The sequence below is a fragment of the Syngnathus floridae genome, chromosome 4, assembly GCF_059516105.1.
Source record: "Syngnathus floridae isolate MCC-2025c chromosome 4, RoL_Sflo_1.0, whole genome shotgun sequence".
Classification (NCBI taxonomy): Eukaryota; Metazoa; Chordata; class Actinopteri; order Syngnathiformes; family Syngnathidae; genus Syngnathus; species Syngnathus floridae.
Genome location: NC_142416.1, coordinates 10,494,195 through 10,516,932, shown reverse-complemented (window position 1 = coordinate 10,516,932; position 22,738 = coordinate 10,494,195). Strand labels below are relative to the sequence as shown.

The window sequence follows — 22,738 nt, the reverse complement described above, 5'->3', positions numbered from 1 at the left end:
ATTTTGATTTTGATGTCCGTACAAATGAAGCAAAGTAAGTTAACAGTGCATGCTGTATATAAAGGCAGGTATAGACAGAATAGAACACTGGCAGGGGAACTCAACCACATAAGTGATTGAACATGAAAGCATAACAAAAAATGGCTAAAAAGTGTCATGATATAGAATCCTCATGCCAAAGTTACGCAGCATGATTTAATGTTTTTAATCACCATCTCAAACCACACCAATAATTTATTTTTGAGACCGAGTACCGTACTGCGTGTGTTTGTTTTGCTTATCAATAAAGCTTGTTCAAAATAATCATGTGACGTCACGAAACGCAATGGCAGCGAGTGGTCTATCCGTGACGGTCCTAGCTCCAAATGGAAGAAGACAGACAGTTAAAGTGTCTCCAAATACACCGTTATTACAGGTAATGCTCGTTTAAACAAGTTTTCGCCTTTCCTGTTTGGGGCTGTTCGTTTCAGTATTGGTATAAACAATTTTGTTTCGGTTAGCTTGTTTGGCTAACTGTAGCCGTCGCTGCAATGACAGATCAAATTTGTGTATCTGGGTTTTGTTTTGCTGTCGCATCACGTAAGGTTGTGTGTCTTACGTTTCGGTTGTCTCTCTTGTAGGTGCTGGAGGAGGTCTGCAAGAAGCATGGATTCGATCCTGACAATCACGGCTTGAAGTAAGTAGTAGTGTGAGTTACTTATTGAGATTTAGAATTCAACAGCAAATGGATGGATGGATGGATGGATACTAGTTATCATGTTTTCTTTCCTTCATGTAGTTGTCACTCGGGATATTTTCTGTATATATACAGTAGATGGTCTTTCGCGTTGATGCCAACAAATCAAATGTTGATATTTCTCATTTACAGTTAGGTTACATCATAAGGGACATTTTTATTTGCCCATGAATTGTATTTAAGACAATTGGTGGATATGCTTTTAAAATACAATTCTATGAACACCACTGGGCTCTTTCTTTGGCAGGTTCCAAAGGACTGTTCTTGACCTGACACTGCAGTGGAGATTTGCCAACCTGCCCAACAATGCCAAGCTAGAAGTGGTGCCAAGTACAAGGAAACAAATCGTAGCTGATAGTCAGGTAAGTTACAAAATGGTGCGGCCACGAGTCCACTTGTTTCTCTTCAGTGAGCCCATCCCATCTTTAAAAAAAACCTTTTTGAATGGGTTGTCTTTTAATGCTGGTCAGGAACTTGTATGAAGTGGAAGCCCTCTTCATATTCTAAGTGAAAAACGTATACTAATGCAGATATTATCTGGAAATAGGTATACACATTTGATGTCTCAGTTGCTCTACTGTAAATATCTGATTTGAGTATATTGTTGAATTAATCTTTGATTTTTTTAATTGAACATCAAGTGTTGATTTTTGTGTGTTTTTGAAATCATTTGGCACAGCTAGCTTGTTGAACTAACATTCTCACTTTTTTCATCCAACCCCATTATTAATGTGCTATTTCACAAGAAAACTGGGTCAATACGTGTACTTCTTCTTACCTTCTATATCTTCCAGGTGCGGATTGCGCTGCAGATGGAGGATGGCTCTCGTCTCCAGGGTGCCTTTTCTTGTGACAAGACTCTTTGGGAACTCCTGACACATTTTCCTCAGATCAGGTGGGTGTCAGGCTACTTAATAGTGCTCTCTGGTTTTGAAATATCAAGTGTTTTTTGTTTTTGTTTTTTTGCTGCTGGTCCTCAACTCTACTTAAAACAGTTTGACCTAAGTGTCTTTAGTCGTACATTGAGGTCACACAAAACAAGCCCCCTCTCCCTCACACAGCTTTTGTCCAACAGTTCCAGCATTCATCTAACACTCATCTCTAGTAAATTACATAATTCCACATTCTCATTCTTTTTCAAGAACATTTGTCTCTTTGAAAATGTCCTTCTTGACTGGCAGTTTTGGTTTAATTTGGTTTGATTTATTATGAAGATGCAAATTATACATAAGTAAAACAGGAAAAAAAGAAAAACTGCCAGCACAAAATGTATAGTCAAAACAATGAGAGAGAAAAAAAAATTATAATCATAACAATAAACAGAACAGCAATTCACCTGCTTGTCTGAAAACAAACAAAAGGTAAGATTTTCAGAATTTAGCCAAACACTGATAAAACATTTATGGTTCCATTATTTTCAACACGTGACAATGAACACACTTTACGTCACGGATGCAGTGTGCTATTTAACATAAGAGTTTTTTTCGCTTTTTTCTCAATTACAATGTGGATAATCACTTCAATGAACCCAAATATTTCTTTCTTTCCGCAGTGTGTCAAAGTTGACCGAGTCTGGGTCCACTCCTGTGTGTGTTTACATGAGAGATGAGGTATGAAATGTATCTGGGAAGACAGCAAAATTCTGTCTGTAGGTTTGACACCCAGCGTGTGTGTGTAGGTGTGTGGCGAAGAGGCCCTCAAGAAGGCTACTCTGAAGTCTTTAGGCCTTACTGGAGGAAGTGCCATTGTCAGGTAAACTTTCATGTTAGGTTTACCTGTGATTTCAGATTTATAACCATCAAATCCCAGTCGTTTAATCGTGTTGTGTTTATAATTTGCTCTTGACAGATTTTTACAGAAAAAGGACAAAGCACCAGAAGATTGCATGGAGACAACTGAAGTCACTGTTGTGCCAGTGCCCCCTGCTGTCAAAAAATGCCCCCAAAGCTCAACGTCTCAGTTTGACTCCATTCCTTCTCATTCTCAAAACTCAGTATCAGAAGAGACGACTATAAAGCCTAAACCTGCTCAGTCACTCAAAACCACCCCGGTGCTCACACCTGTTTCTTCCACTAGTACACCTCCTGTTCAACAGCAAACATTGCAGGCTACAAATCAACCAAAGGTTCCTCCTGTAGTAAGAGGAATGTCAGAGACGGATAGTGAGGAGGCAGGGCCATCAGGGCTGAACTCCCAGTCATCATCATCGTCTTCTGATCCCATGGTGCCATTCATTCCTTTTTCTGGAGGGGGTCAGCGCCTTGGCGGTCCGGGAGGAAGTGCAGTTGGCCGCACGCTCTCCTCATCTCTATCATCTTCATCACTGTCAGCGTCTGCTGTAGAATCGCCTAAAGCCAAGAAAGCAAAGGCTTCTCATCATTCTGCCGCCAAGGTATGAAATGCGTGAAAATGGATACGCTATTAATTTTTATTTTCTAGCATATACAGTAGTGCCTTGAGTTATGTGTGCTTTTTCTAGAGATGCAAGTTGTCGCTTTATCTTTTTTTTCTTGTAAATATTGCGGATACACCTTCAGCTATTTATAATATGGGTCAAACAGATATAAAATGAAAGCACTTGCAACTAGCATGGAGGAATAATAAAGGCCTGTTCACTTTCCGTGCAGCGCCATCAAAATGTTGTGTCGAGGCGCTGTCAAGAGGGCATTTGCCGAAATGGCGACACTCCTCGAATTAAATAATGTAACTCGAGAGCGGCATACCTGTGATGTCATAAATCACCTCCAATAGTCTAGGGAGGGGGCTTCAGAGTGATTTCTGATGAGTGGCGCACTTTACTGTCAACGACTGCATGAGGAAAATGGTAGCGGTGCTAATAAATGTGGCGAGGCTTTCAAACTGCTCCCTGCTCAGCTTCCAAATGGGAAATTATTCCCTGTTTACTTCTTGGTTGGCTGCTGTGTCAGCACTTCTAGATGAAGCAAGGTTGCACCGGGGAACCATCGTCTTTTCACGCTTCCCCACAAACATTTCACGCTGAGCAATCGATTTTGCCTCAAGTTAACATTTTCTAATGAGAAATTCTTCTTCTGCAGCCTCAAGCCACAGCCGAAAAGTCCGATGAGATTATGGATGGAGCAGGAAAGTTCTTGGCGGTAAATACTTGCTTTAAATGCTACTTGTTGGGAATTTCTCATGTCTTCATCTTGGCTTTCACTCTCTGTTATGGCAGCCAGTGGAGAGAGAGCCTCTCATCTACCACCTGGAGCGCGTGTCCCATCGCTCTCAAGAGGATGCGGAGCTGCCAGATGAGTTCTTTGAAGTGACTGTGGATGATGTACGCAAGCGTTTTGCCCAGCTAAAGAGTGAGAGGTTAGTCCCTCAAAGTGATAGTGAGACAGAATATGAATCATACACTATTATTTATATATTTTTTTTAATCTCAAGGTACATTATTGATGAACTGACAGCAAATGTCCTCACAGCTACTGTCGACTTGTGAACTAGTCCCGCACCTCTTTGATGCATTACCTTTCACTGTGCTCTTCTCCCACGAAGCAAAGTTAGAATCAACCTTTGTATTTATTCTACTCATCAGATTATAACTCATTGCTCTTTATCCCTTTACTCTACAGGAAATTGTTGGAGGAGGCACCGCTAATGACTCAAGCGCTTCGAGAAACACAGATGAAGGAGAAGTTGGACAGATACCCCAAAGTGTGTACACCTGATTCCCGCACTGAGGCACATGCCTACATATATGACCACTCATACTTTTTCTCCAGGTTGTGCTGAGGATCCAGTTTCCAGATCGACATGTTTTACAGGGCTTCTTCAGGCCCCTCGAAACAGGTTTGTGTGTGTCCCAAGGTTTTCATGTCAGCCGGTAATATTAAAACTACTTGTGACTTAATAATTCATGGAACACTTTGATGAATTTCCCAAATAATTCAGCGCCTTTGCAAAACATAAACACAAAACAAAAGCATGGTCTCATTTTCTTTTTTCTAGTTGGGGCTTTAACGGATTTTGTAAGGAGCCATTTGGAGGATCCGCTGCTCAGTTTCTACCTCTGTAAGTGACGTGCAGTCAGATGCTTCCTTCACACCCACCATTTCCTGTTGGCATTTGTTTTGAAAACATTGTTCATAATCAAGAGTGTTTGCTTAATCCAGTCAATCCAATAGTATCTTACCTTTTCCACATTTGGTTTACAAATATTGGGCCTTCAAATCAGGAAAACGATAGCATTTCTTTTTTTCATTGTCATCCATACGCTGCAAAGTCCTGCTCAGCAAATAATAATAGGAATAAATATAAATTAGAATACATTTAAACATGTAAAGAGTAGACCAGTGTACATTTTGGCAACTTGGGATAGCTCAAGTTGATTTCATTTCTTTTCCAGTTATCACTCCCCCCAAAAAAATTCTGGATGATCCTGCTGTCACACTTTTCCAGGTAAGCCGCATCACACTGTTGATAGTTTAGGGAGCACAACCGTTTCTTTGAAGGACTGGATTCAATCAGTTACATTGTCAGAATACTGTATAGTCAGCAGAAATTTAGCACTAAGGTACTAGTAGTTGTTTGATTTGTTGTGATAGTCAAATGTGTTGTGTACCTGGTGGATACCTGAGTGCCAACCATCGTGTAGATTGATGTCTTGCATCCCAATGTGTTCTCCCTAGGCTGACCTGTTTCCCGGTGCCCTTGTTTACCTTGGCTCTGACATGAAGACAGGTTTCTGATGTTTTATTTCCTTTTTAAGCTTCATTTGAAGTAGATCCCATTGTGGCATTGTTCTTTATCACTTGTCCCTTTGCATGTGTCAACAGAATTCTACTTAAAGAGGGAACTCCTCGAATCCTCGGTCTCGGCTTTGCAAGCAAATGAATCGATTGCCAGGTGTGTTGATCGATAGATATGTGGAGTTTATTTAGCGAAACTACTATCTTGTAAGTGGATGTCTGAAGTTCCAAACACAGTTTATCCACCATATATGACTTCTTGCAAGATCTTAATTCTGCATAGTGCCAGGGCCAATGAGTAGGTAAAGGCGGCCCTCGGTGTTGATATTAATGACTAATTTTACACTGTTAGATAAGGCTTGCATTGTTTCTAACTTATCATTGTGGTCTCGCTCTATCGATTTTTTCTTTAAAAAACAAAAGTTCAACATTCTAAAGAGTTTTCTTGTCAACCTTCTTTTTCCTACTTGTCCCTCATCTCTAACCGACCTCCGACATCCCAGCTGTATGCTCCAGTCGACAAAACATTCCCCCAAGCCTTCGTCCGATAAAGAACCGCTGCCTCCTGCAGAGCCAACTGCTGACACTAACGCGTCCACGCAGAACGATCAAAACCAACCGTCAACTCACACCCAGGCTGCTAAGCCTGGCAGATCCAACCTGGGCAATGTGCCCAAGTGGCTCAAGCTTCCAGGTGAGGATGGGACCCAACAGAGAACACACGCACACATTATTCCCCCCTGCTTTGAATTTTGGCGTTTGATCCCAGACATTATGCTGACTAGATAACTTGGACAAGCAGCTGCTCACTTTATAGGCTATTGACAGAAGTTTCCAGGTCATTTTTGTTTGTCTATTGAATTTTTATTTGAATAACAGAACGCTAAGTAATACATACATATATGAATAAATTAATATTACATTTTCAACTGTTGTGATTCACATTAATTGTGAAAGTTTTGTGCTTATTTTTTATATTAAAAAACTGCTGTGTTTTAATTTTGATTGTCTGTTTTCCTTACAGGTAAGAAATGAGACTGTGTGAGTGCAACCAAGCCAGATGTGTGACACACACTGCCTTGCATAGCCAATATATGCACTTGGACCTCAGCTTTGTGACTGCTGTGCACTTGAATTCAACTTGGAAGATGCCTGTCACTTTGAACTGTGTGAGGTACTGACTGCTGGAGTGAAGAGTTCATATTTGTTAAGAAGACTGATGTGATTTCATTCTGGTTGATGTGTGAAGAAAGACTGCTGGATGTGTTTTAGTCAAAACAGTTTAAGAATTAAATATGCTGTTTGAACAGTACAATATGTGTTAATTTTTTTAAATGACTACATTTTATTGACTTTGCTTTGCATACTGAACATTGTTGTGTTCTATCACAAATTGTAAATCAGTGTAGGCATACATTTTTAATTTACTGACAAGACTATTGTTTCTGTTGGGATGTAAGGCCATGTCCTAGTTATAGAACCCACATAAGTGGATAACCTTTAGCTTGAATGACTAACAAGAAACATCCTAAAGTTCTTTTTTTATGGAAGTACAACATCAATCTTCCTTATGAAATGAAGAATGCAGACAACTGCAGTACGACACTGCAAACTTTATTACCCCTGGTGAGCTTTCTAGGGAGGCAGTTGAATTTGCACAATTCAGTCTTGTTACAAATAACTTATGGTGTTACCATTGCCTTTTACATATTTCTTGCTTTTAAAATTATGCAGTGATTACTGGACGTTGAGCTTCACAAATCTGTAAAACACCTCCAGGTGGGGACAGAGAGCTGAGAACAATCAGACCAGTCCTCTTGATCTCTTGAGGAGACAACACTCCTTCAGAAACTTTCCATCTTCTGACAAAATGACGTTTGCTTTGAGTTCTGATTGTGCACATGATATGAGTCTACCAATTTACCCTGGTTTACCCCCACATAACATGATTATGTCAAAAAAAGTTTTTCAGTTTACTTGCTTGAGATTATTTGACAGCAGTAAAAGCAGAAACTTGTTCTATATATGATATGTCTGTAAGGTATGTATGTAAGGGAAAAGAAAACTAATGACTTCAGAGTCCTAGCTTTTGAATTTCCAAGCCAGAAAGACCTGAATTGTGCAAAAATTCTTGAAGAATTAATGAGGTCTGTACTTCTTAGTGCAGGGATGTCAAACTCATTTTCATCACGGATCGCAGTGTTCTGCTTTCTCTCAGATGGCCGTTAGGCTGTGAAATGACATTATGGTGACATATTCACAATTGCCCCACATATTTGACTGTAAATTGCATTTCAAGTCAGAAGTCACTGAAAATGCAGGCAAGGAAATATTGAAGAATGAAACTATTCTCGGGGCATTGAATCAATTGCAACTGTACTTCTGGTTTTCTTTGTTAAGATGTTTTGCTTCTCATCTGAGCAAGCTTCATCAATAAGGCTTGGTTAGGACTGCACCAAACTCACTTGCAATGGCAGTGAATTGACCTGGATGAATGACAATGTTCACAGGTATGCTTCTTCAGTAAGTTTTAATTTTTTTCTAAAAAAGTGCAAAACAAAAACTTAATGTTCAGAATCAAACGTACCCAATTTGCTCACTTCTATCAGCGATTTATTATGAAAAGATGGTTTAATTGGTGATATTCTTTCAGGGTCCAGTCATGTAACATTTACAGTATTAGGCTCTCACATGGCTGGCAATCCCCATGAACACACCCCTCACATTCATTAGGTTGAGACCCTTCCCAACTTTAAATAACTTCCATTCTGGTGCCACTGAGCCCCAGCATACCATCCACACGGCACACACTGTTGGTGTGTGAGGATGACGAAAATGAGTGTCAAAATTTGAGTGCAATACAATGTATGATCACATTTTGCTCTGGACTATTTTTTTTTTATTCAAATGAATGACAAGCTGTCATTACTCAGAACTTTTTCCTACAAGGGCATAACGACAGAGGATTGTGGAATTTTTTTACTCTCCACGCGCTGATCAGAAGAAATTTGGAATAGTCAGCAGAGACAACAGGGCACGACACTTCACCACGATAATGACTCCTGGGAGATTTACCTTCATAAAGAGCCCGACAGAAACATCAGAGTGACGGTTTCAAGGCAGATGTGATTTTAAAGAACAGCGTGGCCTTCAGATTCACTTTGTAGGCCATTCAATTCAACCATCTAGTGATGGATTCACCGGGCGGCCCATACCTGAACACGAGGGCGCTCCTTTCACCTCTCGGCGCTACCCGCCTTTGCCAGCTGGCGATGGGTTGTGCCGTCATCGCCATGGTGATCCACACTGCGGGCTACAGCGGTTCCCACGGCGTGTTCTGCATGGCCGTATGGTGTTTCTGCTTTGCCATGTCGGTGGTGATCTTCTTCTTGGATGTCACTCGTCTCTACAGCTGCCTGCCAATTTCTTGGGACAACCTCACCGTCACATGTGCTGCCTTTGCCACACTTGTGTAAGTCACCTCTACATTGCAAAAAAAAATAATCATTCCCAATATATGAAACACCTTAAAAGTTTAATAAGATAATTAGTGCAGACAAATGTTATGGCATGTATTCAAAAAAAATACCTGGCAAACCAGTTTTCTACTTTTATTTTGGAATATGTTGAATGCAACAACAGAATGAACAAACTCCACCGTGCGTGTCCTCCAAGAGTAATTCAAATAAACGGAGACGGTGTTCGCCAGAAACGCCCCAGTCCAATTCATTCAGTTTATCTACTAATATGTTGTTGACATCGACTGCATTCCCTGAAACAAAAACAAACAATTCCCAGTTCTTATACTAGAATGGATGATAAGTACACGTAATAAAGCTGAGGTACAGTATTTAAAAACGTCAACATAAGTATTTGCTTGGGGCCAAAAATGTTATCACTCGCAAACAGTTTACTTTGCTTTTGCTCAGGCTTTAGGGAAAGAACATGCTGGAGGCAAAGTGTCGATTTTGTGCAGATCTTTTGCCAGTTGTGTTACCGTCTACGCTTTCTGACTGAAGTTTTTTAAAAGCATGAAAAAAAAGGCACTTATTTAATACAAATATAAAATGACCTTGTGGATATGTTTGTGTTATGTCTATATCTCCTTGGGTTTATTTGCAGGTATGTGACAGCCTCTGTGGTCTACCCGCTCTTCTTCGTCCGATCCGAGTGCCCCTACGCTGGCTGCGATGTCCGCAATTTCCGCATTGCGGTCACTGTCTGCTCCATCCTGGGGACTCTGGCTTACGGGGTCGAGGTGGCCCTGTGCCGTGCCAGACCGGGACAAGCCGTTGTAGGCTACATGGCCACGGTCTCGGGCCTCCTCAAAGTAGTTCAAGGCTTTGTGGCCTGCATTATCTTTGGCGCTCTGGCCAACGGGAGTCAGTATTCCCTCTACGCCGCCACCATCTACTGCGTTGCCGTCTACGCTTTCTGCTTTGCTCTGACAACACTGGTGGTCATCATGACGCTGTGCGGGCGTACCAAAACGGTGCGCTGTATGTCCTTCGATCGCTTCGTGGTGGTGTGCACCTTGCTGGAGGTGCTGCTCTACCTGAGCGCATCGGTGGTGTGGCCCGTGTTCTGCTTCGACACTAAATACGGCTCACCCTGGCGACCGTCCTCGTGTCCTCAAGGGAAGTGTCCATGGGACAGCAAAGTGGTGGTGGCCGTTTTCTCCTTTGTCAACTTGGCACTCTATGTGGCGGACCTGGTCTACTCGCAGAGGATACGATTTGCCCCTTCACATTTGGCCTCACGTAGGCCCTAACACAGGCTTTTAATTTTGTTTGAATCTTTTTTTTGTATCATCACGAGACATTTACCACATCCTGGCCTGGCATGCATAATACAAGGGACATTTTGATAACATTGATGACGATTTACTATACTATACTGTTCAATCTGGATGCTCTCAGGAATGTGAACTTGGAATGTAACCGACACATGCGCTCAACCACACCCCAACCACACACTTTGAACTGACCCTTCTTGACCTCTGAGGGGATTAGGCTGACTAGACTGCCTCACCCAAACAGCCGCTTGCTACGTGCTGTCAAATCAGCTTTGAATTGGGCGGTCACGTGGTCGACCACTTATTTTCTTTTTTTATCCTTCGCAAAATAATACGTACAAGTTTGTAATATAAATAGCAGATATGCGACTGGTATCTACGGTATGGCTGTTATCTGAAAAACTCATACCAGATGATAGAAATTATATTACCAATAATAAACACACGGCTTTTCTGCACTTGTGAAGTAGTCACACCAAAAGGAGGTGAATGTGCCCCATAAAAATGGTGAAGTTAAAACACACAACATTTATGATTGCACAATTCAAACATGGGCAGGGTGACACAAATACCGTATGTTTGCACACACTTTCAAAGTACACATGAACCCGTCAGCACTATGTACCTGTTTTATTATACTTTTTAAGTCGTTGGGTTAACATACGAAACATTCGGTAAGTTTTGGAAGTCCAATTCCGCAGAATCAGCGCACACGAGGTTTACATACATTGCCAGGTATATCATGTCTGGACTTTTAATTATTCTTTTTTTTAATCAGTCTAATTATAAAGACCATCTTCAATTACTTTTAAAAACCCAAATTGGGTGAGCAAGCTTGAATTTATTCTGTGTTTTCCCTTCAATCAATACAGAGTCAAAATTATGTCTCCAGGCAAAATAAAAAAATAGATACACTCCTAGTCTCCACTAATAATTGATTTAATGTCCCTGAGCAATTTGAGCAGCCTCTCTTTGAAGCTTGTGCCATTGTTTTGACTTGATATCCGACCACTTGTTTGGGCAGAGGATCGAGTTCATTTCAATTGATTAGTTCCCTGAAATGCATTTGACATTTAAACATAACCCACATACTATGATTAATAGGGTTGTGGTCAGGACTTTGAGAAGCCATTTCAGAAAAGAAAAGTAAATCTTCTCTATTCGTTCCGGAATGACTTTTGCCGAGTGGGGATGGAGCCTTTTCTCTCTGGAATGACCTCTCTTTAAATGTTAGGCAAACCCCTTTGCTGTCCATTTTTAATGCGCTATATAAAAAAGTTGTACTTTATCTGTCTCAGATTTGAGAAATCTCAATTGTGCACATTTGAATCGTGCCATTATTCTGGCAACTACTAACAAAAATAGTGTGCATATCATTGAGGGAGGGTTGCAAAAGTGTTTTTTTTTCACACCCCAACATTAAATTGGTAATACTAAAAATGTTGAGCTTGAAGACGTGCCTCTTTCGCAATGGACTTTCTTCTGATAAATCCCACAGGGATATTTCTCATTAGAGGCAACTCTTGCATCACTTGTGGATACATCTGAACTGACTTGATTAGGAGATGGAGAATCAGTGCAATAGAGAGAGACACCTTGAAATAAAAATCAGAAACACCGTCCATTGACAGCAATACGATGACTTGTTGCCTCATTCTAAGTAGGAACATTTTCATTTTATGGTCAGGTAACTGGAGTCAACGCTGGCAACTGTTGGAGCAATATTCTCAAGAGAACTAAGAATTGTGTTATGGAGATTCTCTATTCTCATACTAATAGTATAATAAGAATAACAATAATATAATGTAACATTCACATTCCCTGCCCCCTGCTAATGTAACTGATATATCACCATATACTTATTGGTTACATTCCCATTCGAACCCATTGAAAAGTGAAAATGTTATCTTTGAAAATTTCCAGAAGAAATAAAATTTTACTCATGCACACAGACTGAAATTTGCACTAGACTGGTGCTGGGTGTGAAAATACGGCCCCAAGTATTAATGATATTAGAATATGAAATATGTCCATGAGAACATAGCCAAATTAATGTTCCATATGTACATGATTGCAACCTATCTTCAGATCTCCATTTAGTAACTCCTTTGACTTTCCCTCTCCCTCCAGACTTGTCTTAAACATACCTGTGTTTACACACACACATGGCACTCGATGAAACCCTTTGACACAGATTCGCTGTGACAGGTGTCCATCATAACATCTTCAATGGGAATGCATTAGATTTCTGCCAAATGCTAAACTGGAAACTTGAGCTGAGGTTGAATGTGCAGAAAAAAAAGAAAAACATGGATCGTATTCTGACAGATGTTGCAATGGACAAATTAGAAGGAATACCTACGATTAATATATAATATTTTGAAATATGACTTGCTGTTGCGCACAGGTATGGATACCCCCACACCAAAATCAGCCATTTCAATTTCTAGAATGTCCTCTGAAGGCCATATACCCATAAAGCAGTTAGTGGTGTCAGCTCATCTTCAATCCCAGAGGACAGGTAACAGATGAGATAATGGAAGGACTGATGGACGGACGGACAGACAAACGAACAGACAGGATGACAGATGGATGATTTTGGGTTTTTATAACTTTTCATCAAATATATTTTTTCCTTAGCATGCCCCATCACTCATATGTTCTCAAAACTACTCTGCATTGAATGTTTTGTTTTTAAAATGATTTTTATTCATTACATACTAGTTGGACAATCCATGAATAGCATCAGCGTAACCTTCTAAATGTCTTTTAAAACTGTCGCCCCTTCATTTGTACTATGGACAAAGAGGTAACATTTTTTTTGTGTTTTCTCATGTGCACACCATCTTGTCTTGTACTTGACATGTGGAATACAAGTTGTTGTGTTGGATTTGTATTTTTCAATTTTTTTATTTATCATTGAATTAGATTTTTTTCTACATTGAAATAAAGAAAAAAGAACACTGCTATATATTGCTGCCATAACAGTGCCATTTCGTTGATACATACAAAAACTTCATTCCAAGCATCGGGAGTAAAGACTTTTGTATGAACTCTGTAACGAGCCATTTCAAAGGGCTGTTCTCAGATATCAAGCTTCTTGTTTGCACCTTGACATTTTAATTGGATCTGTGCAGTTATATTGGAAAGTGTGGCTGCACAGATCCCATTTTACACCAAGTTGGGCTTTTTTTTTTTAAACCTGTCAATATCACAATCCCACCTATCAAAGGAATACTTCAAACCCAAATGGCCTAAAGCCAAAAATGACTTAATTGAAATCGGCCAGGCGAAGCCTTTCATAAAGACTGTAATTAAATACAAAGTCAAGTAAACCTGAAAATACTTTTCTAATTTCATACTTGGTATATGCAAAGCCCCCGCCCCCCCCCCCTTTCATTTGGGACTCTAACTGCTTAAGGAAAAGAAAAATATGAACTTGAAGAATTTGAGAAACCAGCCCATGCTATAAATGCAAGTGGACTGACTGTGCTCTGAATCCCCGACAGCCACAGATAGAAATGTACCTTTTCTATTAAATAAGACAAAATTGAAGAGAAGTAAAAACAGGACATCAGCCAAATGGAAAAAAGTTCCTCCAAAGCCACATGAGATGGTATATTAAGTGATCACACGTTGAGTTGCACAGCATGACAAATAACACATTTCACGTGTAAAATTGAGTGTGACTGTGTAAATTGAAAAGGAACCTGGTTAGTTGACTTACTCTGCATGTACTGTCACTGCTGTGACTATTCTAAAACACCTTTCCCCTATGCTTGTTAATCAGTGTCATCCAAAGCATCCAACTAGACAAACACATCTGAAAATCAAGCATTTGAAATTTTGAACTAAAATGCTGTCCATTTCATGTGGATACAAAAACTCAAGTGTCTTTTTGTGAAGATGAAAAGGATGGTAACAGCTGGTGTGCCTTGTGTTTATATATAGAAATGAGCGGTAAGAAAATCCTTCAGATTGCATTCCTTTCCAGAAGCATGGTATGAAAATAGATGTGAGACGGCCAGGCAGAGCAGACTTCACACACAAGAGTGGACCTATCTCATTCAAATGGGCAGAGTTCAGATTGAAACATCAAACTGACAGTTACTGGAGAAAATAGTTTACCGCCTGATGATCCTGAATTAAAATAGAAATAGTAAAACATTCATTTATACCTATGGATAATTTGGGGTCTTTAATTAACTCAACATAATTGGGAGGGCAGAGTACTTGGAGAAAACCCAGGCAGTCACAGGTATAAGGAGAACATGCAAAGGCCGGGGGGGATTTAAACCCAGAACATCTCAACAGACCACTGTGCTGCTGCCACTTTGTAAATCTAAGAATTGACTATGATCATTTAAATCCCAATCAATATGCTTTCAAAATGAACACCAAACATCCTTAAAGATCATTTGGCATTTTGTGATTTTTTTTACCGTCACATTGGACTGAAGTTTAAACCGAAAATTTTAAGCCAAATATACTAATCGCTATCCCACTGTACTGCCCCTTGAAAAATCATATTTTCAATTTGTTGCATAGAAATTGTGGGGGCGAAAACAAGCCATACATTCCGTCAATATTGACACTGCAAAATTAATGATTCTGATTCATTAGAATCAGGTGTTGTCTACTGCCCGGGCTGTGTGGATTTTTGGGATGTCTCAAGCCAAATGTGGAAGCAGATGCTGGAGGCAGTAGAGACGACAAGCTTGCCTGGCAGCATGCGTGACTGGGAGTGTGCTTTTTTTTTTTTTTTCCTCATATGGCAGCTTATTAAGGTCACCTAGTGATAAAAAAAAAAAATTAAATTCTTAGCTACGCAATCTAGGTATCACTCTAATAGCAAGTGGGTGAAAGAGTCAATAACATGACGCCATAGTATGTTCCCAACATGGCGCCGTGCATCAAACGGTATAGCGAGGGGGATTATTTTGGCAAATACAAGATTAGATACAAAAAAATGGGAACATCAGATATTGACCAAACTTTACAATATTTCTCCCTTTTCCCATCAAGACCTCAAATGTGGGATCTCCGGAGTAACACTTTAATGTTCATTTGCCAACCAAATATTCCCATACATTACGGCTAATTTTGTCTATGAGTGCAGTATGAAATCATACAAGTAAAACCACTGTGCTGCACTGGTAACATTACGAGGGCTAGTAGGCAAATATGTCGCCCAGTAGCGGCCTCCTGTACTCTACTAGTGGGACCATAATGCCCTCTAGCAGTGTTGCCAAAACTGTCATACTGTTATGCAGACATGTCACACAGTGGTAGAAGCCATTAGTGGTAAAGAAACATTGCTATTCAGGGGAATAAACCTCTATACCTAAATACATTTATTTATTTATTTATTTATTTATTTATTTATTTATTTATTTATTTATTTATTTATTTATTTATTTTATTGTATGTCTATCTATTTTTTTCTCACGATTCTAACGTTACTTTATTTTTCTGTCATGCTCGTGGGAGTTGAACATGTTTTAAAGTAATGCCGACACACGCGGTGTTATGAACAATTTAATAGCTTGGAATTAAGTAAACATTATTATTCCGTCACGCCAGCACAAGGTGTAACGTTTCAGAACAGGTAGGGTGTGGCTGTGGATTTTAATGTTGAGCAATGGCACAAATGAAGTAAGGCTGTGACACGCTCCTGACAACTCATTGACATACTGCTTTGAAAGTTACCAAACAAAATTAGACATGTCAAGGTCAAACAGCAATGAGATATATTTATATAAAGCTATTTGTGGCTCAAAAATGTTACAATTATTCACTCTGCTTAAGTGGAAGTTCTGACACGTAACAAAAAGGTATTCATGCAGAAGTAGAAGTACAGAACTACTGTACAGATTCAACCTTTTAAATTAAAGCTATAAATTACAGGCTGGGAAACGTACAAAAGTAAAAATAGAAAAAAATGTTATTTGACACCTGGTTTGGTGGTGAATTTGGTTGTTTTTGTTTTCAAAACAACACGAATTTAGGTCAAATCGACTCAACTGCTTAGGTCACTCCAATTTTTAACCCAGCAGTTTTAAGAGTGTAGTAATAAGTCAACTCAACCTCTGCACTGGTTTGAGTGTTCCACAAGTGTGTTCTAGTTCTACAAGTTGACAGAAATGGAAGTAAAAGTAAAGCATAGCCGTTCTAGGTGTGTGCGTGCCGAATTGACCTACTAGTGAGGAAAAAAAGCATTGCCTGACTAGTACTTACATGTACAATTCAGTAGTAGGAAAAATGATTGTATAAGGCAACCAATATATAGTATCGATATCTGTTTTCAAATTTTAAGAGTAAAAATGTCATTAGGGAATTAAGAAAATTTAGACTACACAAAAAATATAGGCTATACTTGCATAGTAATTAAATATTTGTAATATTTGCAAAAATTATTGCGTGGTGATTCCAGATACTTAAAGCTTTATGTTAGGTTTAATAGTTTGTCAAGTATGCTTTGCAAGAAACACATGAGGTCATAATTTTCCACATCTCAGAATAAATATACTTTTCGACTCATCGGTCATTTCACTCCACAGATGATGAAACTGGTTGTGACGTAATAACAAATCCCGCCCAAATGCGTTCTTATTGGTTGGTGCTCCTCGTCTTCCTAATATAATTGGTCAGCTTTGTCTAAGGAACGTTTGCGGGCCACTGGGCTAGTGCGAGCGCCAAGCCACGTTGACACAGAAAGTCCATTTCTTTTCTTTTCCTCCGGCCCCTTAAGGTACGTGTCACTTAGGCAGCTGTCAGTGACGTGTCGACAGTTGTTTATCCAACCAAAGGTAAAAATCACTGTTTAAGAGCATATTTGTCGTGTTTCTTGTTTAGACCTACTGGCGATGAACGCTTGCTAACTGTTTACTAGCTTTCTAGCAGAGGACAAGCTGTCACAAGTTAGCATGGCGCATCAGCATCTTTTGAATCAGCATCAATATCAGTGAACTTGGAATATATGATTTATTACATTGTTCGTGATGAACAGAAATAGATTTCATGTTATGCTACTCCTTAATGCCGAGAGGTTGTGGGCTCAGAAAGTTTCGTTTTCCAACTGGGGGACTTTTTTTTTTTAATGCAGTTTGTTGGCGACCCATTTTTGCCAAAACAAGACTCTCTTAAAACAATCATAATGTGCATACATTTGATTATATTGTTTTTGGTGTTCTTTTAGGCATGCACAATGACAAACGTTTCATTCTTTTTCCTCCCAGAGCACAGAAGCCACTTCATCTGAGAGAATGAGTGTTGGATTTATAGGAGCAGGCCAGCTGGCTCATGCACTGGTCAAAGGTTTCACAGCTGCAGGTGAAAATTTTTGTTAGATTCACGCTTAAGAAAAAAATGTATCGTACTTGCATTTCATTAAGTGCAATTTTGCACATAACAGCTGGAGTGGTACTTCTAACATTTAAATTAATGCAGTATTTATAATGCACTATTTCCCAATCAATAATGTGCCCAAGGCACATATCTTTATTTTTTTTAAAAACCTCATGGAAAACCACCATATTACCAATGTACTAATACTGTGTGCAATCTGGGCCTGTTTAGTATAACACATACTAGCTGATTTAATTTTTTTTCCTCCTGTTGTATGAATGGCAACAGGTTAATTTTGTACTTCAGCCATCTAGTGGAATAGGATTTTAATTATGCTGCTCATTATTCTACTGTATATCACAGACAGATATAGATTAATGTACTGTATGTTGTGTTTCACCAATTGAACGAAATTGGATATTTTCTTGTGGCTCACAGGATGATTTTTTACAGTAGTTGGAAATCACTGATCTAATTGTCCTTCAATTTGAAATTTGACCAAAATGAAAATTAGTCACTGCTATGTCACTTTTTAATAATTTTTTTTAAAGTGTTAAAATGTCTACAATAATTTTCACTTTTCTACAGGTGTGATCGCTACACATAGGATCACAGCCAGCTCCCCGGACACTGACCTGCCCACCGTGACTGGCCTCAGGGTGAATTTAACTTCTAAAATATAGCAGAAATGGTTAGCTCTCAGCCCTGGGCAATTAATCAAAAATTAATTGTGATTTAATCTTGAAAACATTCTAATCAAAGAATAATAATTCATGTGGCAAATAGTGGACTGAGTGGTATTCCTTAAGATAACAAACGTTCACTCACAAACGCTGCAGAAACAGATACTGTACGCATAGGTAACATGACAATAATCAGGTACATATACTAACCCAGTCTGGAAAAAACAATTTATAAAATTAACAGCTGCATCTTTCTCCTTCTACTCTTATCAGCGTGTGCATGGCACCACACTGCCTTAAGTGCCCAAGGAACAGCCAGTATTTTATTTATTGTTTATTGCTATTATATTGTTATTTTACTATGTACCTATACTTAGTTGAGTTTTCAAGGACTTTTGTCATACCAACACACATTTCTGCGTAATACAGTATGGCACACAATCTAACACCTGAAGTCTCAGGTTAGCCCTGTAAGTCACAAGACTTGTGAAAATAAAGGAGGAAAAAAATAAAATACAACAGACCTTGTAAAGACATACTAGAGATGCTTATTCATGGTTTGAATGTGTCCAAGGTGCAATTCAGTAAAGTAATGGTTGCAGCAGAATAGAAATGCAAGCGAGACTTGAATTTCACAATATTTACAAGGTCATTTGATAAAAAGATGAGAGTAGGGCTCTCTAACTCATCTCCTGTGCGGACTGCTAGAAATGGATTCTGAGTTCTTCAAAAGTTCAGAAAACGAACAGTTCTTTAGAACAAAATCAAGATTGGTGACTTTCTCTTATCTCCCTCCTTGCATGTCCAATTGAGTAAAGGCATCTTATTTCTTTAGCGCTGCAGCTTTCTCTGTGCATTCAAGACATGTCGGGGTGCCCCTGTTCCCAACAAAACTCAAAAGAAAAAAAAAAACAACTTTCTCATGTTTTCTTGGCAAAGATGGGGAACTTAGGTACCTCTTCCACTTGTCACTTCAGAATTACGACTCGCTACTAGTGTAAACCTATAAAACACACACAACGCCCATGGCAAAAACACGGCAAACAGAGCAGAGGCAGCACGAATATCAAACTTTTAATGTCTAGTAAATATCCTACATCATCAAATATTACCTGGAGCAGTGTTCCAAGAGTAATGTTCAACGTGCAGGGATATGAGTATTTTGTCCTTGTAAACTAAGTTTTGTATTGAATTTATAATTGTGATTTCAATCAAAATCTTTTTTTTTTTTTCTCTTCCTCTTTACCACCTTGCACCAATCACCAATCATATGCCTGTACCGATGCTGACGCACATGCTGTTTGGTGCTCTACTTACATTTGTTCCATTTTATTTTGTAGAAAATGGGAGTGAGCCTGACAACGAGTAATAAAGAGACGGTCAGCAAGAGCGATGTGCTCTTTTTGGCTGTCAAGCCACATATTATCCCATTTGTTTTGGATGAAATTGGGCCAGACATCGAAGACCGCCATCTGATCGTCTCTTGTGCCGCAGGTGTCACCATCAGCTCCATTGAAAAGGTCGGCTTTCCCTCTTATTTTGGACATATCATACATACTCATCTTTGGGTTTTTTATTGTTATTGATTAGACCCTCTTTGAACTTACCTGTGACAATTTTTAGAAACTACTTCAGTACCGCGCAGCCCCTAAAGTCATGAGGTGTATGACCAACACTCCAGTGGTAGTGCGAGAAGGAGCTACAGTATATGCGACTGGCACTCATGCAGAGGTAATATAAAAAAAAAAAAAGGATGCAGACACACTGAGCTTCATTAAAATCTTTGATCCTATTCATTCTTGTACCTTTAGTTGATGTTGTCTAGTTATTTAAAAAAAAAAAAATACACAAAAGATGTTCTTAGTTGTTGTTGTTTTTTGTATTGATGGCAAATCACTATCATTTGATAGTTTAAAAGAAAAAAACGGTTTTAGTCCGTACAATGTAAATCTTCTCAGACATCACTGTGCATGGGTTGGGTAAAGTTGCATATATATTTTTATAGCGTCATTTTTTTCAGAATGTGTTTCTATCATGAGCTGTAGATTTAAAATGCAAAGATTCGATTGTGTAATATCTGGAAGCAGCCGATCAAAGTCTGAGTTATGTAGCAAATTGGCCTTACAGCTCTTAGATCTAGGGTTCACATTGAGCTTCCTGGATCGAATTTGGCTTGCGTGACTTTTTTCTAGTATTCTCCTACATTGGAATGATTTGTTCTCTATCTGTGATACAATCTTCTTCACTATTGTTGACACTGAAGTTACTAGTGTTGTGTTCTTCCCGGCAGTTGGAGGATGGGAAGTTGCTGGAGCAGCTGATGGCCAGTGTAGGCTTCTGTACTGAAGTGGAGGAGGACCTCATTGACGCTGTCACCGGTTTAAGCGGAAGTGGACCTGCCTATGTAAGTAACTTGCTAGACCTTACTAATTTCAAAAATAAAAATTCTAGGAATTTTGCAGGTCTTCATAGTACTAGCGTGTGTGTGTGATTGGAAGAGCATTTACCTCCCCTTCATATTACGACTATAGCTTTCCATGCAGTAGGTAAGAGCAGTTGTGTTGTTTGCCACTCCACCTGACATTCACAGTCGCACATCCATTTTTTTTTTTTGCCAGCTGCTTTGTTGTTTGACTCGTACAGCAGTTTTAGTCAGCAAAACTGCTGTGGTAAAAATGACGAAACAGGAAGTTGGCATATTTTGCACAGGGCCTTTACTTTGTTTTTGGGTGTCTGAAAGACTGGGTAAAATTAAGCGGAGTAACATTTGTGTGTCACCATTTCTTCATATTATGCACACACACACTATTTAACCCTAAGGCCAGTTTCTATTCTACTTCAACTTTCATAATATTTGTGGCCATTTTGGTCCACATAGTCTGCAATTTGTACATTTCCCCTTTTTTCTTCTTCTTTTTGTTACTACAACTGATTTTCATTTACCCGATCTTTAACTTCCATCAGTATTGGTAAATGTAGTTTTCCTACAGCTGGCAGAAAGCTTCCACTTAATTGAAAAGAGGGTAACGCCACTTCTTAGAATAAAATGGCTTATTAATTAATTGCCCCATTGGAACGCAGTAAGCCATGAAATTCTCTTTCACACAGCTTTAGTCATCTATTTATTTATTTTTGTCTGTGTAAATGTATTTATGGTGGATTTTTAGTGGCACTTGCAAGGGCTCATTCCATGTTTACAAAATTCCACCAATAATTGTCACACTGCCCCTTTGACCATGTGCATGTCGCATCAGAAATCTACTTCTAGCATGTGACTACTGCAGAATGTAATGACAAATCCCAGATGCACAAATGTAAATGCAAGACACCCCCCTGGTGCACATGTAGCACGATAGGCTGCAAATATATATATATTTTTTTTTAGACTAATAATGTGATGGTATCCTGAAGGGATGTTTGTGTCCAAACAGGCATTCACAGCACTGGATGCGCTAGCAGATGGAGGAGTGAAGATGGGTCTACCCAGGAGACTTGCTGTCAGACTAGGAGCTCAGGCTCTATTGGTCAGTGGTGTTCAGCCGTTTGTGTGTTTTTATGCCCACCACCCACATCCGAAGAATTATATCCACTGGCAATCTGAAAGTCATCCCTATTTCATTTTCTTCTGCAGGGAGCAGCTAAGATGCTGCTGGACTCTGAGCAGCACCCAGGGCAACTAAAGGACAATGTGTGCTCACCAGGTGGCGCCACCATTCATGCCCTCCACGTCATGGAGAGTGGGGGCTTCCGCAGTCTTCTGATCAATGCGGTGGAGGCCTCTTGTATTAGGACAAGGTAAAGTGATTGGAGTCGTATCACTTACAGAATGGATGTCTGCTATGTTTTGTTTTTGGTGTAATCCTGCCAGTATTTCTTTTATGATAGGCATACTTTAAGTTTTTAAATGATGTACGTGAGTAGAAATAATACGCACACATACTCACAACTTATCGTCACTGTTGGCCAGAATCCTTGAACCTACTTTTTTCATGAAGTTAAAAAAAAGGCACCTCACACACTGCATCGATCTAGTTGGTATTATATGGTATGTCGATGATGAAAATGGTAAAAGACCAGCACCAGCTTGTAACATCAGAGTCTGCCCTCACTCCAAGCCCTGACCTGACAAATCTTAATGTCATAAAGTAGCAACTTTGGTCACATCATCTTCCTGAAATCTCTCATAGGTCTTCGACCCATGAGTCATGCAATAAACCAAACAGTATATTGAATTCACTTAGGGTATTTTGTTATTATAGCAATTATTAGACCAAAATGAATCTGCATGCACAATTGTGGCTGAGCAGTTCCATCTGCACCAACGATTACAGAAATCCATGCGCAACAAAACAGGCCTACTGAAATGTATCTTATTTTCTAAAAGGATAAAAAAAGACATATTTTCAATCTGGAGGTGACATAATGTCAAATAACTACTTCAGAGTGAGCGAAGAGGCTAAATTCT

General features: G+C 39.4%; 3 protein-coding genes across 4 annotated transcripts in view; all 3 read left to right on the top strand.

Moving 5' to 3' along the window:
- The first annotated feature begins 288 nt into the window (after positions 1–288).
- On the top strand, positions 289–6,763 carry aspscr1 (ASPSCR1 tether for SLC2A4, UBX domain containing). Its single transcript, XM_088373864.1, has 17 exons — positions 289–415; positions 621–676; positions 984–1,098; positions 1,531–1,631; positions 2,289–2,346; positions 2,415–2,488; positions 2,585–3,128; positions 3,793–3,852; positions 3,930–4,069; positions 4,333–4,414; positions 4,483–4,549; positions 4,709–4,771; positions 5,106–5,158; positions 5,389–5,440; positions 5,536–5,605; positions 5,952–6,142; positions 6,473–6,763. The coding sequence occupies exons 1-17, from the start codon at positions 326–328 to the stop codon at positions 6,481–6,483; spliced, it is 1,827 nt and encodes a 608-aa protein (XP_088229990.1). The 5' UTR covers positions 289–325; the 3' UTR covers positions 6,484–6,763.
- A 126-nt stretch (positions 6,764–6,889) lies between these two features.
- Positions 6,890–13,015, top strand: LOC148399009 (myeloid-associated differentiation marker-like protein 2). Its single transcript, XM_088373865.1, has 2 exons — positions 6,890–8,920; positions 9,571–13,015. Exons 1-2 carry the CDS (start codon positions 8,640–8,642, stop codon positions 10,217–10,219), a joined length of 930 nt encoding a protein of 309 aa, XP_088229991.1. The 5' UTR covers positions 6,890–8,639; the 3' UTR covers positions 10,220–13,015.
- Positions 13,016–16,895: 3,880 nt separating this feature from the next.
- pycr1b (pyrroline-5-carboxylate reductase 1b) overlaps positions 16,896–22,738 on the top strand; it is a 7,435-nt gene continuing 1,592 nt past the window's right edge. Inside the window, exons 1-8 of one of the 2 annotated variants that reach the window (XM_088373486.1) lie at positions 16,896–17,052; positions 17,482–17,575; positions 18,179–18,249; positions 19,614–19,793; positions 19,897–20,004; positions 20,564–20,677; positions 21,705–21,797; positions 21,905–22,068. In XM_088373486.1, the coding sequence (XP_088229612.1) occupies positions 17,509–17,575; positions 18,179–18,249; positions 19,614–19,793; positions 19,897–20,004; positions 20,564–20,677; positions 21,705–21,797; positions 21,905–22,068 (797 nt within the window). In that variant the 5' untranslated portion in view covers positions 16,896–17,052; positions 17,482–17,508. The remainder of the gene's footprint in view (positions 17,053–17,481; positions 17,576–18,178; positions 18,250–19,613; positions 19,794–19,896; positions 20,005–20,563; positions 20,678–21,704; positions 21,798–21,904; positions 22,069–22,738) is intronic. The other variant, XM_088373487.1, reaches the window with a different exon arrangement.